General features: G+C 38.7%; 1 protein-coding gene across 1 annotated transcript in view; it reads right to left on the bottom strand.

The window, feature by feature from the left end:
- cyp4t8 (cytochrome P450, family 4, subfamily T, polypeptide 8) overlaps positions 1–14,198 on the bottom strand; it is a 43,189-nt gene extending 28,991 nt beyond the window's left edge. Inside the window, exons 1-3 of the mRNA XM_069938463.1 lie at positions 14,104–14,198; positions 10,793–10,937; positions 1,480–1,524 (exon numbers count right to left, since the gene is read on the bottom strand). Of these exons, the coding sequence (XP_069794564.1) occupies positions 1,480–1,524; positions 10,793–10,937; positions 14,104–14,172 (259 nt within the window). The 5' untranslated portion in view covers positions 14,173–14,198. The remainder of the gene's footprint in view (positions 1–1,479; positions 1,525–10,792; positions 10,938–14,103) is intronic.
- Positions 14,199–18,538: the final 4,340 nt, after the last annotated feature.

The raw sequence follows: 18,538 nt of genomic DNA, 5'->3' as shown, positions 1-18,538 counted from the left end.
ACAGCCTGCTGATGTTCGCCACCTCAGCTCTTGCATAAAGGATGGAAATTTACTTGGGAAGAGAGGGTGGTTGCAGATGAAGGACAGTGACAAGTACTTTGCATGAATTAACTCCATCAAGGAAGGAGTAGAGAAATAGACTGTAAAGCAAAATCTGTTCCAAGCATTGTATTTGCCTGGTTGGTTGTGAAAACAGTATGAAGGCCAACATTACAGCAGCTAACACTTGATAAAGATTTAAAAGACACTTTTCAATGAAGAGCAAAGTTGAAGCTCATACAGTAAAATCATCAGAGTGTACATAATACATCACACAATGGATATGTTTATCCAGTGAAGACTGGGCAGACTGGCAATTAAAATTTGTTGGAGGATTTATCATCTGTTCACTTGCTACTCTGTTGATGCCTTCTCTTTGAACCTGTTCTGCTGAACACTGATGTGGAGCCAGCTTTACTCGGTCAGAAGGCAAGCAGTTGTATTTTAAATGATGAGAGAGTATGGCATAAAAAGATGCACTTTAACCCTCTTTCCTCTTACTTTTTCTGAAGTTAAGAGTGGCACAAATGCTCCTCGAGTCACCTAAGGAAAGCTTAGTTCTTACATATTCCTACCTTCTCATCATAACAAAAAAAAAACACACCAAAACCCCTTTCCTTAACTTAGCAAAGAGCTTGGGCCATCTCTTCTACTCCTGTCAGGGGTCTCCCTCAAAATTGTATTCTACTTCCATCCAGAAACCAGACAATACATCTCATCAATTTTGGGTAGATGCCTGATGGGTTGTGCAGTTAAGTTCAAGAATTAAGAAATTAATAGGCTGAGTCAATACACAATTATAAAATGATGCTATGGTTAACAAATCTATTCAAGGATTTAAGGTATAACAAACAAAATAAATAAGGGAAAATGAGTGAATATTCCATATTTGCATTATTTAAATGGCTTTCAATAAGGGAGAGTGCATGTAATGCAGATGACTCACAGCTCAAGCAACTTAAGTTCGGCTCTGATCTGTTTGCCAATTTTTGAGTGTGCATTCCCCTGGTGCTGTGGATTCCTCCCATATCACAAGATGTTATGAGATTAATTGGCTACTGTAAATTAACCATTGTGCTGGTAGCTTTAGGAAAATCTGTGTCTGTTAAAAGGCAAGAGAGGAGAAAATCTGGGGAAATAAATGGAGGAATGGGACTAATGGCAATGCTCTGAGAGCCAGCTGAATGGTGCTGAATGGCCTATTTCTACTGTATATTGTAAGGCAAAATGGAAAGCTGCAACACAGCAGGTTGTTAAACAAGATTAATGGTCATAAGATTGGGGTAACATCTTAACACTGATTTGGGATTATTTTGCAAACAGGAAACATAATACGAATCACTTAAGTCACAAAAGATGGGACGTTATTGTGCAGAGTTCATGATAAAGCAATGTTCCATATAGTATAAAGATGTAATAATTTGGGCTCACAATACATACCAATCCAGGGAAGCATAAACCGGTAGACCACATCATCTTTTGGTTCTGTAATGTACGAATAAAAAAGCAATTAGTTTCATAGTCGAAGTTAAATAATAACTGAATTTTTCAAAGGTGAATTATTTCCTTCCCAACCTTTTTTCCAACAAAAGCAATTGATGTTTCTTTTCAAATTAAAACAATGAGATTATTCAAATGTTTTACCCTTCTTAAAGATCATTGTCCATGCTGAAGATGTTTGATATGAGACATCTTTGAGGACTGATTTCCCCAACAAGCCAATAGTTGGGAATTTTACCTTGGGAAGTCTTACATTTTCATCAATTTAATGTAACAAAACAGATAATCAAGGCTTTTGGCTGACAATCCCCTGACTAGTATTGCCTGCAGTGACCAGTAATTTTTGGGAATTAACTAAGTATTTCACCAATAACTCATGTAAAATAAATATAAATTAGTACCCAACAAAATGCCTTACGAAAAAGCCAAGTCATCATTTAACTTTGCTGATACCAATTTCATATGGATTTGAAATTTTCACTGAATGGCCAACAATCATTCAAATGTATTTAATACATTTGCTAATGGGTGGCCTCTTTGCTTTGTATAGATTTCAGATGTCCTGTATCAAAGCATGTAATCTTATATTTTTCCACAGTGAAATCCAAGAAGTATCCACTAGCTCATATCCTTTGAATTTTATTAGATTGTCTTTTCGTGCTTGAATTACAACATGCTTTCTGTGAGAATATCTTTTGCATTATATTGAGAAACTGTTAACAAAGCTAAACTCTCAAGGATAACAAACCCAATTCTCTATTCTGTCTATTCCAAATAACAATTTATGGCTTAACTTAGAATAACTGATTGATTGCATTTTGACAAGAAATGCAGATAGATGAAGGAGTCACAACCATGTGGTAGAAGAGGGAGACCATGAGGGTATGGATTGGGTGAAAAGGAGCAGAAAAATAAAACTGGTGAACATACAAGTTTTAAAGAAAGAATAAATATATAATCTTAACAAAGATCAAGTTCTGTGTGTGAAATAGCCTTATCTACTGCATGAGCCTATATTTTTATAATTAAAAAAATTGAAGCAGCATTTGGGTGCACCTTTTAGAGCTGTCGTATCACAGTACCAGTGACTTCAATTTTGACCTCTGGTTTTTGTGCAGTCTTTCTGTAATTGTATATGTTTTCTCAGGGTGCTTTGATTTTCTTTCACCTTTCCAAAAACCTGCAGATTGGATGTTCATTAACCATTATAAATTAAAAATATTTAATATTCTTATTATTACAGGGATCAGCAGGGCCGGATTAAGCAAGTGCAGGGCCTGTAGCATATGTTTATAATGGCCCCCCCACCCTAAATTTTAAAAAATACACATAAATATTAAAGCATCTAGTAGTTTAAAAGAGAAAATGAAAGGGGCAAGTTGGACACCAAATGCTAGGGGAAGCTAAATTCAGAGGAGAGAGATTAATTCAAAGTGATGAAACATTGCAAATGCAGCCAGCAGCCTTGTGCATTTTATGAATGGATACAAACTTACATGGATATACTTGACTTAAGTGACTTACAGTGACTTGAGGACATACCGTAAATATTCATGTATAATGCGACCCACCCCCCCCCCCCATTTCTGAGTGGAAAAAGGGAGAAAAATTTTACCCCCATGTATAATACGCACCCCCCTCCCCTCACCCACCTGAGTGGTGCTGCTGCCTCTCTGGCTGCTCGCCCACCCGCCTGAGTCGCACTGCCGTCTCTCACAACCCCCCCATTCCGATTCGCGATGTCATCTCTCATCACCCCCCCTTCCCCTCAGCCGCCTCAGTCGCGCTGCCATCTACCGCTCACCCACCCTCCCGCCTGAGTCGCGCTGTCGTTCGCCCATCCGGCTGCCTGAGTCGCGTTGCCGCTCGCCTGCCCACCCGCTCGCCCGCCAAGTCGTGCTGCTGCTCGTCTGCCCGGCCGCCTGAGTCGCACTGCTGTCTACCGCTCGCCTGCAGAAGATTTAAAAAATTTTTTTACTCTCGAGTATAATGCGACCCCCCTATTTTTGAGGGGAAAAAGGGGGAATTTTTTTTGCATTATACTCGAATACTCGAAGGTAGATCCTCTGGACCTGGCTTCCGGCAACTCGGAGAAAGTCTGCTGTCGACTATTCTAAACACAGAACAGCAACATAAGGAACGGCGTCCTATTGTTTTTTTTCCAGAATAGCAGAGTGAGGGGGCTGCACGTGTGCTTTGAGTTCGTCAGGCAGCAGGTGGATAAGTTGTTTTCCCTTAGGGGTTTCCTAATTTTTAGCTGCTTCGAAACAAGTGAGGAGAGAGAGAGATAATTAGAATGTGATTCATCTAATTTAATTCCTATTTTGTGTGCCAAGTATTAATTTGTGTGGAATCTCAATGATTTTTATTTCAAGTCAACATTGATAACATTTTTACGACCCAACCTTGCCAAGCTCATTCATTACCCTTTCAAAACAATTGAACTGATTCTTAACAAAATGATGCTAGGTTTCTCAGATCACTATATATTCAGTATGCATTTTTGAAAGTTATAATAATTTTCACTACCACCCCTTTAAGCTTTGGTATTTCCCACCAATCTCCCCTCAAACCCAAACAGTCATTATATAATACTGATAGTATTATTTACACTTACATCAAAAAATATTTTAATATACTCTATACCATCACATTCATCCACTGATAAAACATGAAAGTGGAGCATTGTGGTATCTCATAGCCGCTGCACAAATTATTCAACCAGTTAGCAGCCTTGTCAATATGACTTGTCACCTGCGGTTTTGATGGGTTGACAAAAATGGTGAGGAGTAGCATTTTATTCAGCAATGATTTTCCAGGGAAGGATGATTTGTCATCCATTCCCAGGCCATACAAGCAGCCTCTTAATAGCTCAACAAATTGATTATTTCATGGGGTAATAACAAATACTGCTGAACCGATCACTCTTACACCCCTCAAGACAATCAATCTTGTGACGGTTCCTTCAGGATTATTCAGTTGCTCATTTCCAAAGGATGGTTTGAGCTTGAGAGAAACGAGCAAAATTCCAATGCACAACTAAGAGTGTCCCCGCGAATCCTACAACAATTCATAATCGCCCCACTGATGTAAGCACAAGTTTTCAATAGGCACTCTGGAAAAAAAAAAGGATGACTGTGCTGTTACGGAGTCCAGAGGACCCCAAAACCCAGCAGCAATAGATATGCACTAGAACACAGGGTTACTTAAACAAAAGTATTTTTAAATTATATTTGAACAAGAAAACAGAATTAAACTCTAACTTATTACTTAACCTATTTAACCAATTAATCCCCCCTCTAATACTAAGCATGGATGAGTGTAATATATATTTAAGATTAGAAAAGTTCTTTGGTTCACAGTCCAATCTCAGTGGGTGCAGGCAATTCTTGTACTGTGCACAGAAGTTAGCATTAACAAAGGTCACCAGTCTTTGGTGCTTATCAGGCAAATGGTTACCACTCAGGAGGGTTCTTGCTGGTTTTCAGAGAGAGATTCCTTTTCCAGGACATCCACAACTGATTCCTTCTCAATCAGTCTTGCTGACTAAACTTATCCCCTTCAGGGTTCTCCCGATGATCCTCTTTCTTTCAGGTTACCTTTCACACCACCAGTCTTCTCCTTTGACCAGGCATCTTTCCAAAGTTTTCCAGCTTGTCTCTCTGGAACTGATTTCTGTCTCCCCTCTCTCTGTTTCACACCATTCCTCTCTGAGAGCAAAACTCTTCTCCTCTGCCTACAAAGATCACATGCTCTCCCAGGCAAGCTGCTGTCAATACTTTGTTGCCTCTTGCAAAAAGCATTCTGCAAAAGTCCTGCAAATATTATGTGTTTTAAAATAAGTGTGTGCAAGCTGCTCTAACAATTTCTCCCAAATCACCTCTAAATATTCTGTCACAGGGCGAATGGAGGATAGGGTTTCAGGAGACCAAGGCTATCTTCTGCATCTAAAGCTTATCATCCTATTGAGAAACAGTCTTAGGCATCACAAATTGTACAGCAGCAATGAGATACCACACTCCCATAGTCTGTGTTAATAACCCTGATTAAAGATGCTAATTGGCTAAATTCGCTAACCTGTTTAAGGTTAGCGAATTTAGCCAATTATAACCTTTATTTGGGGTTATTGACACAGACTATGTGAGTGTGGTATCTCATTGCTGCTGTACAAAGATGAAAACAAAAATGTTTAAGTTAAACATCCAGTCAGTCATTCATAATTCATAGTACATAAAGTAATGGAGCAAGTCACCAAGCATTTAACGTGGGGCCCTTGAAAATGCGGGGCCTGTAGCATATGCTACATTTGCTACTAAGTTAATCTGGCACTGGGAATCAGATTGATTGTAAGTGTGTAGGTAGGAATAAGGGAAGAGTACATGTGATTAGTTTAGGATGAGTAGAAATGAATAGTTGATGATTAGCATAGATTGGATGGGCTCAAGGGTCAGTTTCTAGGCTAAGTAATTCAATGGCTCAGTGAACATATTTAAGGTATAGAAGAAGATAAAAAGGAGACTTTAAAGCACTTGGAAAGTTTGGAGAATAGAAAGAAGCCCAGCATCTACAAAATGATGAAAGAGAAAGTCTGACTTCAATGTTAGCCAATTAGTGTTCCATCTTCAATAATAGAACCATAGAACTCTACAGCACAAAAACAGGCCCCTTCAGCCCTTCTACTCTGTGATGAACTATTATTTTTTTGCGTAATCCCACTGGCTTTCACCTAGTCCATGGTCCTCTGTACCGCTCCCATCCATGGACTTGTCCAAATTCTTCTTAAATGTTAAAATTGAGCCGTCATTCACCACTTCAGTTGGCAGTTCATTCACACTCCCACCAGGGTCTGTGTGAAGAAGTTCCCCCTCTAAAACTTTCCTTCTCAGTCTTAACCCATGTCCTCTAGCTTGTATCTCACCTACACTTAGAGGAAAATCCTATCTAACCCCTTCAGAATTTCAAATATCAAATCTCCCCTCATTCTTCTCTGCTCCAGGGAATAAAGTCCTAACCTGTTTAACCTTTCCCTGTAACTCAGTTCCTGAAGTCTTGGCAACATCCTAGTAAATCTTCTCTGCACTATTTTTAACTTTCCTGTAGTTAGGTGACCAAAACTGCGCACAATACTCCAAATGTGGCCTCACCAATGTCTTATACAACTTTACCATAACATCCCAACTCCTGTACTCCTGATTTTTGAAGGCCAATATGCCAAAAGCTCTCTTTACAACCCTATCCACATGTGATGCCACTTTCAGGTAATTGTGTTTCTGTATTCCCAGGCCCCGCTGTTCTACCAAACTCTTCAGTGCCCTACCATTCACCATGTATGTCCTTTCTTGGTTTGTCCTTACAAAATGTAACAACTCACACTTTTCTGCATTAAATTCCATCTGCCATTTTTCAGCCTATTTTTCCAGCTGGTCCAGATCCCTCTGCAAGCTTTGAAAACCTTCTTTGCTGTCCACAATGCCTCCAATTTTAGTGTCATCTGCAAACTTGCTGATCCAATTTACCACATTATTATCTAGATCATTGATATAGATGACAAACAACAATGGTCCCAACACTGTTCTCTGAGGCACACCACTAGTTGGAGAAGCAATCATCCACCATCACTCTCTGGCTTCTCCCGTTCAGCCATTGTCAAATCTAGTTCACTTCTTCACCATGAATAGCTTATTGACCAACCTCCCATGTTGGACCTTGTCAAAGGCCTTACAAAAGTCCATGTAGACAACATCCACAGCCTTTCTTTCATCAACATTCCTGGTAACCTCCTCAAAAATTTCTATGATTGGTTAAACATGACCTACCAAGCACAAAGCCATGTTGACTATCCCTAATCAGTTTCTGGCTATCTAAATAATGATATACATATGATCCCTTAGGACACTTTTCAATAATTTACCTACTATTGACATCAGGCTCACCTGCCTATAATTTCCAGGGTTACTTTGGAGCATTTTTTAAACAACAGAACAACATGAGCTACCATCCAATCCTCTTGCCCCTCACCCAGGACGAAGGAAATTTTAAATATTTCTACCAGAGCCCCTGCATTTCCTGCACTAGATCCCTCAAGGTCCAAGGGAATATCTTGTCAGGGCCTGGGGATTTATCCACCCTTATTTGCTTTAAGACTGCAAGCACTTCCTCCTCTTTAATCTGTACAAGTTCCATTGCTTGTTTTCCTTACTTCCCACAACTCTGCACCTGTTACCTGAGTGAATACTGATGAAAAAAGATCTCCCCCATTTTTTTTTGGCTCCATTCAAAGCCAACCACTCTGATCTTCAAGGTGAACAATTTTGTCCCTTAATATACCTATATATACCTTTAGGATTTTCATTCATATTATCTGCCAAAGCAACCTCGTGTCTTCTTTCATGCCAGATTCCTTTTTTGAGTTTTTGTTTGCATTTTTTATACTCCTCAAGTACCTAATTTGGTCCATGTTGCCTAAACCTGCTGTACATCTCTCTCTTCTTGCGAACCAGATCCCCAATATACCCCAAAAACCATGATTCCCTATGCCTGCTTAACTTGCCTTAATCCTGACAGGAACATACAAACTCTGTACTCTCAAAATTTCACCTTTGAAGATCTTCCATTTTTCTCACACATCCTTGCCTGAAAACAAAATCCCATTCCACACATTCTAGATCCTTTCTCATTTCTTCAAAATGAGCCTTTCTCCAATTTAGAATCTCAACCCAAGGCTCGGACCTACCCTTCTCCATAATTAACTTGAAACTAATGGCATTCTGGTCACTGGACCCAAAATGTTTCCCTACACATACTTCTGTCTCCTAATAGGAGATCCAGTATTGCATTCTCTCTGATTCGTACATCTATATATTGATTTAGAACACTTTTCTAAAAACATTTGACAAATTCCAAGCCATCCAGCCCTTTTACAGTATGGGATTCCCTGTTAATAAATGGAAAATTAAAATCCCCTACTATCACAACCTTATGTTCCTGCAGCTGTCTGCTATCTCTTTATTGATTAGCTATTCCAATTCTTGTTGACAATGACAGTCTATAATACAACCTCACAAGTGTGGTCGTACTGTTACCGGTCTTCATTCTGGAGGTTCTTCCAACAAGCCTTATTGTTTTAGAGCAGATCACCATATAAATCCTATTGTCTGATCAATAATCCTGCTTTTTCCCTCACCTAGATGTATTTCCACTTTCCGAAGGAAAGAATGTTACACGTCAATCAATACTATTGCAGTCAGTGCTCCCACATATTTTGCAATGTAGTGTGCCATTGTACTTGCACTTTTATCTCTGTTAGAATTATGAGATAATCGATATATATAATTTCTTTTTATCAGGCAGGAGATACACGAGTTTGAAAAAATGCACCATCCAATTCAAGGATAGTTTAATTCCTGCTGTTAACAGACTGTTGAATGGATCACTCTTGCTTGCACAAACCCAATCTCATCAGGTTCTTGTATGGTTTTAAGTAAATGTTTCACTATAACACCACACACTAAACTTTTATTTTATTTTTACACCACCTCTTGTACTTAAAGATGGTTTAACTTGCCTGGATAGCATGCATATTAATGCTTTTCTCTGTATCTCATACAGTTGACAATAAAGAAATAAAATATATCAACAGAAGAAAGGAAAGGCCTTTGACAAGCTTCTACATGGGAGGCCAACTCAAAAGGTTCAGACACTAGGTATCCACAAAGAGGTTGTAAACTGGATTTGAAAATGGCTGAATGGGACAAGACAGAAAATGGTAGTGGATGATTGCTTCTCAGACTGGTGGCCTGTGATTAGTGGTGAGCTTCAGGGATTGATGCTGGGATTATTGTTGTTTGTTGTATCTATCAATGATTTGGTGATAAAATGTAGTAAATTGGATCAGTAAGTTTGCAGATGACACTAAGATTGGAAGCATTGTGCACAGTGAGGAAGGGTTTCAAAGCTTGAAGAGGGATCTGGACCAACTGGAAAAATGGGCCAGAAAGTGGCAGATGGAATTTAATGCAGAAAAGTGTGAGGTGTTGCATTTTGGAATGATAAACCAAGGTAGGACATACACTGTAAATGGAAGAGCACTGAGGAGAGTGGAGGAACAAATGGATCTGAGAATTCAGATACATAATTCCCTGAAAGTGCTGTGACAGGTAGACAGGGTTGTGAAGAAAGCTTTTGGTAGCTTGGCATCAACGTATTGTATTGAGTACAGGAGTTGGGATGTTATGATGAGATTGTATAAGGCATTGGTGAGGCCAAACTTGGAGTATTGTATACAGTTCTGGTCACCAAACTACAGGAAGGATATCAGTAAGATTGAAAGAGTGCAGAGAAGATTTACTAAGATGTTTCTGGGTCTTCAGGAGTTGAGTTACAGGGAAAGAGGAAACAGGTTAGTGACTTTATTCCTTGGAGCGTATAAGAATGAGGGAAGATTTGATAGAGGTTTACAAAATTATGAGAGGTATAGACAGAGTAAATGCTAGCAGGTTCTTTCTACTTAGATCAGGAGAGATATACAAGAGGTCATGGCTTTAGGGTGAAAGGGGAAAGGTTTGGAGAAACATTAGGGGGAACTTTTTCACTCAGAGAGTGGTGTGAGTGTGGAACGAGTTGCTATCTGACGTGGTAAATGCGGGCTCACTCTTAAGTTTTAAATATAAACTGGATAGATACATGAATGGGAGAGCTCTGGAAGGTTATGGAATGCGTGCAGGTCAGTGGGACTAATGGTATGATGGTTTCAGCCCAGACTAGACAGGCCAAATGGCCTGTTTTCTGTGGTCCTGTGTTCTGTTTTTAATGAATTTATGAAAGCAAAAAAAATCTCCAAAATCATCTCTATAGTAAAATTCCATTCAGTGAAGTTGCCACATCATTTTTCGTGGATAAAACATGAGGGAACCACCAAAATGCATGTTGTATAGTAATCCATGTTGTGTTGCTTTGCATTGACTTCCCTATAATTCTTTCCTTTTATTGAATAATGACCCCAACAGTACACACAATCAAACTATTGGAATATATATCTTTAACTAGTCTAAAATAATATGTATGAGCTGCTTCAAAATGTATGGGAACATTTGCATAAAGTTGGACTTCTATAAGTCAGGCCATCCATAACTCAAGGTTAATGCCACTTTTGTAGTGAATGAGATTTTTAGAACGATAAAAGCAATAATACCTGTTTAAAACTGAAACTAAAATCAATAGTTCATCTTTTAAAGAAAAATATGATTTTCCTTACCTGAAATTGCAAGTAATGCCTTGGCATAATCAGGGTGGTACACAGCTAGGAATGCTGTAAATGGACCAATCCACACTTGGTGGCCATATGGATAATTCTTTGCCCATCGCAAGGCTTTATCCAAATCAGTCCCATCTTGAGAAAACTGCAATGGAATTCAGCATAATAAAATCAAACATCAACAAACAAGAAAGATTTTATCTCCAAAAACAGTGCCAGACGCGTTCAGTACAGGTGAGCCTGTGAAAAAGGAAAGGCTTGTGGTAGATGAGAGTAACACAAAAAAAAGCTTCCATTGCTTCTGAAATGAACCAAAGCTCTCGTTGTAAATCTAATGCAGTTGTGGGGGGCTGGTAGTTGGTGGTTGGGGGGGGGGGGGGGGAGAGAAAAATATTTTGCTGGTTTTTACCTTCCTCTGAAGGTATTACAGGTATTCCCTATTGCAGATTGATTTCTATTAATTCCAGCAGTTGTTCAAAACATTATCCTGTGAAGTAAAATCAGGAATTTTATCCCCCTTACATTTAAGCATGATCCTCTACTTTTCCCATTTAAAATTTAAAGGCATTCCAACAAGTTCACCAAATACAAATACAAGTCTTGGTTGATTTATTCTTCTCTCATTCAGACCCTCTGTGGATAGTGTACAGGTACTCCCAGACTTACGACTGGAATAGGGACTTAAGGATTGGTTGTTATCTCGAAATGCACGCAAGTCGGAATTTCCCCGTATGCCAGAAGTACTGTCATCTTAAAACAAAATTTTTAATCAAATCTTTTTTTCATCGAAGATTTGACGATAACAATTTAAAACTTACTGAATTTGTCGATCAGCCTTGATGAATCTTTCGACATTCTGGTCCATGCTTACCTTGTTAGTCGGTTTTGCGGGGTCCCAGGGTCTGTAGGCTGGGCGTGGCCATCTTGATTCCTGTGTGCATGCGCGAGTCTTTGGTTGGTGCATGTGTGGTGGGTTTGCATATTGGAGTTCGGTTGATGCATGCTCGAGAATTAAGTGCTCTAACGATATTGAATTTTATGCCCATAACTCTCGCACGTGCACCAACTGAACTCCAATATGCAAACTCACTATGCATGCGGCAAATGAAGACTTATGCATGCTCACAGGAATCAAGATGGCCATGCCCAGCCTACGAAACTGGGACGCATGCTAACAAGGTAAGTATGCACACTTTGGCTCTTACATGCCTTATATCCCTGTTATAGTTTGTCAAATACAACATAATCTGTGTAAATGTTATATTTTATCTTTATTTTAAAAAAAATTGGTCATATGTGTAGATGGACATAAGACGTATAGGTCACAAGTCGGGGAGTACCTGTAATTCCTGTATGGCTGCCTGGCTGTGCGATTAGAGTTTTACTTATTGTTATGTGGACCTTCCTTAGAAAATTTTCTGAGCCTCACAAGAAAAAGTCTCCACACTCCAGAGCCAATTTGGATTTTAAAAATGCATAGAAACCCACATTGTAAAACCAAAGTAACAAGATCAGTAATGAAAATGGGCAAACTTAGTTTCTATCATCTTATCATAACTGGCAAATCAGATTCATTTGTGGCAGCTGTCTGCTAGTCCCAATTGTCTTCATCCCTGGCAGGTGAATTGGAATCCAGCATAAATGGTCAATGTGCTGCCGGTCATGCACCTAATAAAGGCAGCCTCTCTGGTTGCAGTAACTGTCCTGGCTCCAGTACTACCCCAACATCTGTCATGCTTTCCCTGGTCCTACCAGTCTCCACTCTCATTCTCTCTATTACCACTCATAGTTGCCATAACCACCTCCTCTGGGGCCATGATTACCATGTATTGTGAATTTGAATCCCTCCCCACTGTATAAGAGCTTGGAAGGAGGTAAGAGTATTGAGCAGTGTTGTGGACACGATGCTCCCACTGCTCCACATATTCCTGGTGCTAGGACCACATCATGAATGCTTATTATCTATCTGTCTTATGTATTTATGATCTCTTTTAATTTAAATCAATTATTTTATTACTTTAGTTTTTTTTTACAAGCACCTGTTTGGGTGCAACAAATAAGAATTTTGGTGCATACATACATTGTACAACGTATCTGATGATAAACTCAGTATCATTATCTTTTTCACTCAGCTCATTGCCACCAGCTCTATAGCAGGATAGATCCAGGGATTGCCCATTATATAGCTTGGAAACATGCTGCTATCAACAAATGCATCAGGAAGTGCTATAGCCTTTTGCTATTAATAATGTTAATATTAGAATGGACTCATTCTGCATACTGCGTTGAATGTGCAAAATCTAATGTAATTTATTTACCAATAATTGAATCTTTAATTGATAAGTGACCAATTGAGAAGGAAGAACAAGTGCCAAAAACAGGAGTACCCAGTGATCCTCTCTTAATAATATTCAAATTCAACTTTATTATCATCTGAATGTACAGATACAAACAGGCAAAACCAGACAAAACAGAATTTCTTCAGCCCACAGTGCACATACACACAAACTACACAGCACATAATAATCACATAAACACGTACAGATATAATTTAAAATAAATATATCTAAATATTTGTAATTATTTACTCAGTTACAGGATACTGTTCATCAATCTCACAGCCTGCGGGAAGAAGCTACTTCCAGCCCGGCAGTCCTGATTTTGATATTCCTGTACCTCCTTCTTAATAGTAGTAGATCAAAGATATTGTGCGCTGATTGGAAGGGATCCTCAATAATTCTTTGAGCCCTATTTCAGTCATGCTCCTGGTGATAGTGTAACTGTTCATTGACATATCAGACATGAAGAGAAATATTTCCCACTGGGGAAGACACTGCACAACTTAATAATGAAAAACACAGAAGTCTGCAGACACCGTGGTTGAAGTAAAAACACATTGCTGGAGAAACTCAACAGGTCAAACAGTGTACTTTACAGGGCAAAGATAAAGATACATAATCAACATTTTGGGCTCAAGATTAGCTTTAAACCAAGAAAGGCAATTTTAATAATACAGTTCTCCTCTGCATTAGAAGCGCCAAGCTGAACTCAACTTTCAAAAGCTTAAACTCAAAACCTTATTCCCCATAGGTGAAGATGCTATTACATGACCTCAGCAGTTAGAAATATATCAAAATAGATACAGAAAAATATACTATTTTTTTCCTACAACTGCTGAAGTTATCATTTGAAGCAATATATCAAAATTTAATGACTCCAGAAAATTGCAAGTAGCAGCCATTACTAAAATTGCTGAGAAAGACAAGTCCTCAGAAAACAAGGCAAGTTCATTGACTTAATCTTATGCATACCTCAAGTGCATGCCCATATAACCAGTGCGAAGGAGGTCCAGGGAAGGGTTTCATTGCCGCCATCAACATCCATCTCTTGCGAAAAAGTTTCAATATTTTGATCAGAATATATGCTGTAAAGATACCAACTATTAGTTGAGGTAATTGATATAGATCTATCGTGTACGATAGCATTTTCTGTAATTTTCAAATGCTGTTTAAATGGCAATATTCAAAATGGTGAACAAACACTGAACTAAGAAGACTTCTCACTGAAATTGCCTTTTAATAGGTAACCTCCAGTAATAATCAAGTTCTGATAACTAATCTATTACAAATACTGTAATTCTCAGATATATCATGTTTCATATTACAGTCTTTTAGTCAATATTTTATCAGCCAACTAAGATTTGATTTTTTTATCAATACCTCTTTAAGTCATAAATATTGTGAAATTTGTAGCAGTTGTGTTGGCTACCATTGTGAAACCCAGCCTTCCTAACATATCACCAAGGCAAAAAAGTAATCATCGTACTAGATTAACAAGATTAAAGCAAATTGTAAAACCAAGTATGCATTCCATAGAAATTTTGCAATGCCTCCCTGCATTCTTCCTTAGTAAATATGCACAAGGTGTCCAAATATTGTGTAAATAGAAGGCAGTATCTTGAAATTATATATTATTCAGACCATAATCTAAGGGAGTTGCCCTGAGAAATAAATGCACTGAGCCTTCTCCTCCTGACACCCCCAGGTCAAACTACTCCAAGGTTAAAAATTAACAAAAGTTATTTTAATCTGTAAAGACTATTTACTGTTTCCAAATAAATCAAATAACTGCCACATCATAATGACAAGGTATCTGATTCAGCTTGAAATAAATTGTACAAGAAGTGTAGTAGCTTTCTTTTTGAGGGTCTTTTAGAAAAGAAAAGTTTTATTGAGATACTTTCTCCTTTCAGGATTTTTTTAAAAATGGGAGGTCTTCTTTTCAAGGTGTCAGCTCACAAAGATGGTATCTTTTTCACACTTCACTCCTAGCTTTTGAACTCAGAATTAACTATTTCAGAGGTCAGTTCAAGACCAACAACTTTGCTATTGTTCTGGGGTTATTCATAGGTCAGATGAGGAACAGATGAAGGACACACCAGATAGGTTTTTAGCCATATTCCAGTGATTTAACAGGCAGAAGCATTTTATTTCATATTTATGTAATGAATTGAAATTCCATAACCAAACATCCTGATCAATGAAGAAAGAACGACAAACACTTTTGTCACAACCCTATCGACATGTCACTACTTTTAGAGAAATATGTATCTGTAACCCCCAAGTCACTCTGTTCTACAATACTCTCCAGGAGCCTACCATGCACCAAGTAAGCCCCTACCAAAGTGCAAAACCTTGTCTGAATTAAATTCCTTCTGCCAATCCTTGGCCTTATTTTCCAATTCATTAAGATCATGTAGTAATCTAAGATAACCTTCTTCACTGTTCACTTTACCACCAATTTTGCTGTGGTGATAGAGAGGATAGGGAGGGCTAAAGTTCAAAGTTCAGATTTATTGTCAGAATGTATACATGACATTAGATACAACCCTGAGATTATTTTTCCTGTGGGCAAGACAGAATTCCACATACTGGTATTGGAAAAACTAGACTCAAGAAGAAACGAATGTACATACATAAACAAATAAAGAAATGTGAACAAGCTGACTGTGCAATACTGAGAGGAAAACAATCAATAAAGTGCAAGAGTCCTTAAATGTGTCTCTGATTAATTTTGTTGTTGAGGAGTCTGATGGTGGAGGAGTAGCAGCTATTCCTGAACCTGATGGTGCGAGTCTTGTGGCACCCCATACTCCTTTACTGATAGCAGTGAGAACCAAGAACAGAGTATGTGCTGGATGATGTGGATCCTTGACGATTGCTGCTGCTCTCCAATGACACTGTTCCCTGTAGATGGAGGATTTTACCTGTGATGTCTTGGGCTGGGTCCACTACCGTTTTCAGGGCTTCCTGCTCAGGAGAACTGGTGTCCCCATACCAGACCATGATGCAGCCGGTGGTCAGCACACATTCCACCACACAGCCATAGAAATTTGCCAGGGTTTAGATGTCATACTGAACCTCCACAAACTCCTGAGAAAGTAGAGGTACTGATGTGGTTTTTTTCATGGTGCCATTAGAGTATTGGACTATCAGTGAGATATCAGTATATTCCTTGTGGCTCAATTGGTTTTCCTGGAGTACAGGCTGTGGAGAGTCCCACTTCCAGAAGCTCTACTTAGCATATCAGAAGCGTGGAACTCTGGCCATAAGAAGATTTTTAAATCTTCACATCCTGGGAGAAAGAATGCAGGAGCTGACTGCAAGTAGGTGCATTCCATTATATGAATTCTGAAAACTGTGCAAAATCTATGCCATCATCCTCCTACAGTAATGCAAGATCACCTACTTCTCATTCATACTTGAGGATTCAGTCTGCTTCACTTCAGTGAAACTGATGAATGGATTTATTAAGCATGGCTTTAAAATTAGGATGCATCTCCCACAATATCATTCTCAGCAAGTAAATGGCAGGACTCTCAAGAGCATTGATGCTCAGAGGGCTCGTGGAGTGCATGTCCATTGCTCCCTAGAAGCAGAAAATAGAGAGGGAGAGTGCAGAATGTTGCATCACAGGAAGCCTGTGGATTAAATCCTCTACTATACTCCCTATACATCCACAACTGAGAGGCTAAACAGTGGTTCTCAACCTTTCTCTTTCCACCCACATACCACTTCAAGTAATCCCTATGCCATAGGTGCTCTGTGATTAGTATGGAATTGCTTAAGAAGGTATGTGAGTGGGAAGGGAAAGTTGAGAATCACTGTTCTAGACCCAATTGTTACCAAAATATTTTGCTTGAGAAAAATTGTCATTGGCCCATTTCTTTTGGAGTTATGAAACTGTGCACATAACGAGTCAATTATGTTCGATTAAAACAGTGGTTTTCAAACTTTTTCTTTCCACCCACATAACACCTTAAGCAATTCCATACTAATCACAGAACACCTATTTCATAGGGATTATTTGAAGTAGTATGTGAGTGGAAAGAAAAAGTTTGAGAATCACTGGTTAGCCTCTCAATTATAGATGTATAGAGAGTATAGTAGAGGATTGAATTGCTTAAGGCGGTATGTAGGTGGAAATAAAAAGTTTGAAAACCACTGTTTTAATTGTTCTGAATTGACTCGTTATGTGCACAGTTTCATAACTCCAAAAGAAATGGGTCAATGATAATTTTTCTCAAGCAAAATATTTTGGTAACAATGGAGTCTAGAGCAGTGATTCTCAACTTTCTCTTCCCATTCACATACCACCTTAAGCAATTCCTTACTAATCACAGACCACCGAGGGCATAGGGATTACTTAAAGTGGTATCTGAGTGGAAAGAGAAAGGTTGAGAACCACTGGGCTAAACACAGATCCAACTCCATCCATAAATTCACAGATGGCACTGCAAGATCTTTAAAAAAATTACATAGAGATAGAGGGACTGTGGGTTGGTGCCAGGACAACAACATCACCCTCAATGTCAGCAAAAACAAAGAGCTGGTTATAGAATTTTGGAGGAGGGACAAAGCTCATTCATCTGTCTGCATCAATAGTGCTGAGGTGGAGATAATAAACATCTTTTAGCTCCATGGGTTAAATATCTCCAGTAACTTGTCCTGGTCCACCCATTTCAATGCAATGGCCAAGAAAAAGCATTAGTGCCTCTACTTCTTCAGAAGCTTGAGGAAAGTTGGCATGGCATCAGAATCTGTCAACAAACTTTATAGGTGAATGAGAGGTAAACAAAGTATGAAATGGCCATGTTGAACTATATGACTATAAATATTAATGGAATACATAACCAAATCAAAAGGAAGAGGCTGTTAAGTTTACTGAAGAAAGAAAAAATTGATATAGCATTCGTGCAGGAAACGCATCTAACTGAAGTGGAACACAAGAAATTAAGGAGAGACTGGGTAGGGCACGTAACGGCAGCATCATATAATTCAATGTACCAATCAAAATAGAGGAGGAAATAGATCCAGCAGGGAGGTATGTAATGATAAAGTGTCAGATATATTCAGAACTTTGGAATTTGCTCAATGTATATGCACCTAATGAAGAGGATCAAAAATTATGCAAGATGTCTTTTTTTTAAATTGCAGATACGCAGGGGAATATACTGATAGGAGGGGACTTTAACCTTAATTTGGACTCAAAGATGGATAAAACTGAAAAAAAGACTAGAATAAAGTACAAAGTAACCAAATTTATGGTTAAATCGATACAGGAAATGCAACTTTTGGATATATGGAGGAGACAACACCCAAAGGAGAAGGAATACTCATATTATTCGAGTAGAATAAAACATACTCAAGGATAGACCTGTTCCTGTTGTCAGCCGACATCCAAGGG

The sequence above is a fragment of the Narcine bancroftii genome, chromosome 5, assembly GCF_036971445.1.
Source record: "Narcine bancroftii isolate sNarBan1 chromosome 5, sNarBan1.hap1, whole genome shotgun sequence".
Lineage (NCBI taxonomy): Eukaryota > Metazoa > Chordata > Chondrichthyes > Torpediniformes > Narcinidae > Narcine > Narcine bancroftii.
This window is presented reverse-complemented; position numbering and strand designations above follow the sequence as displayed.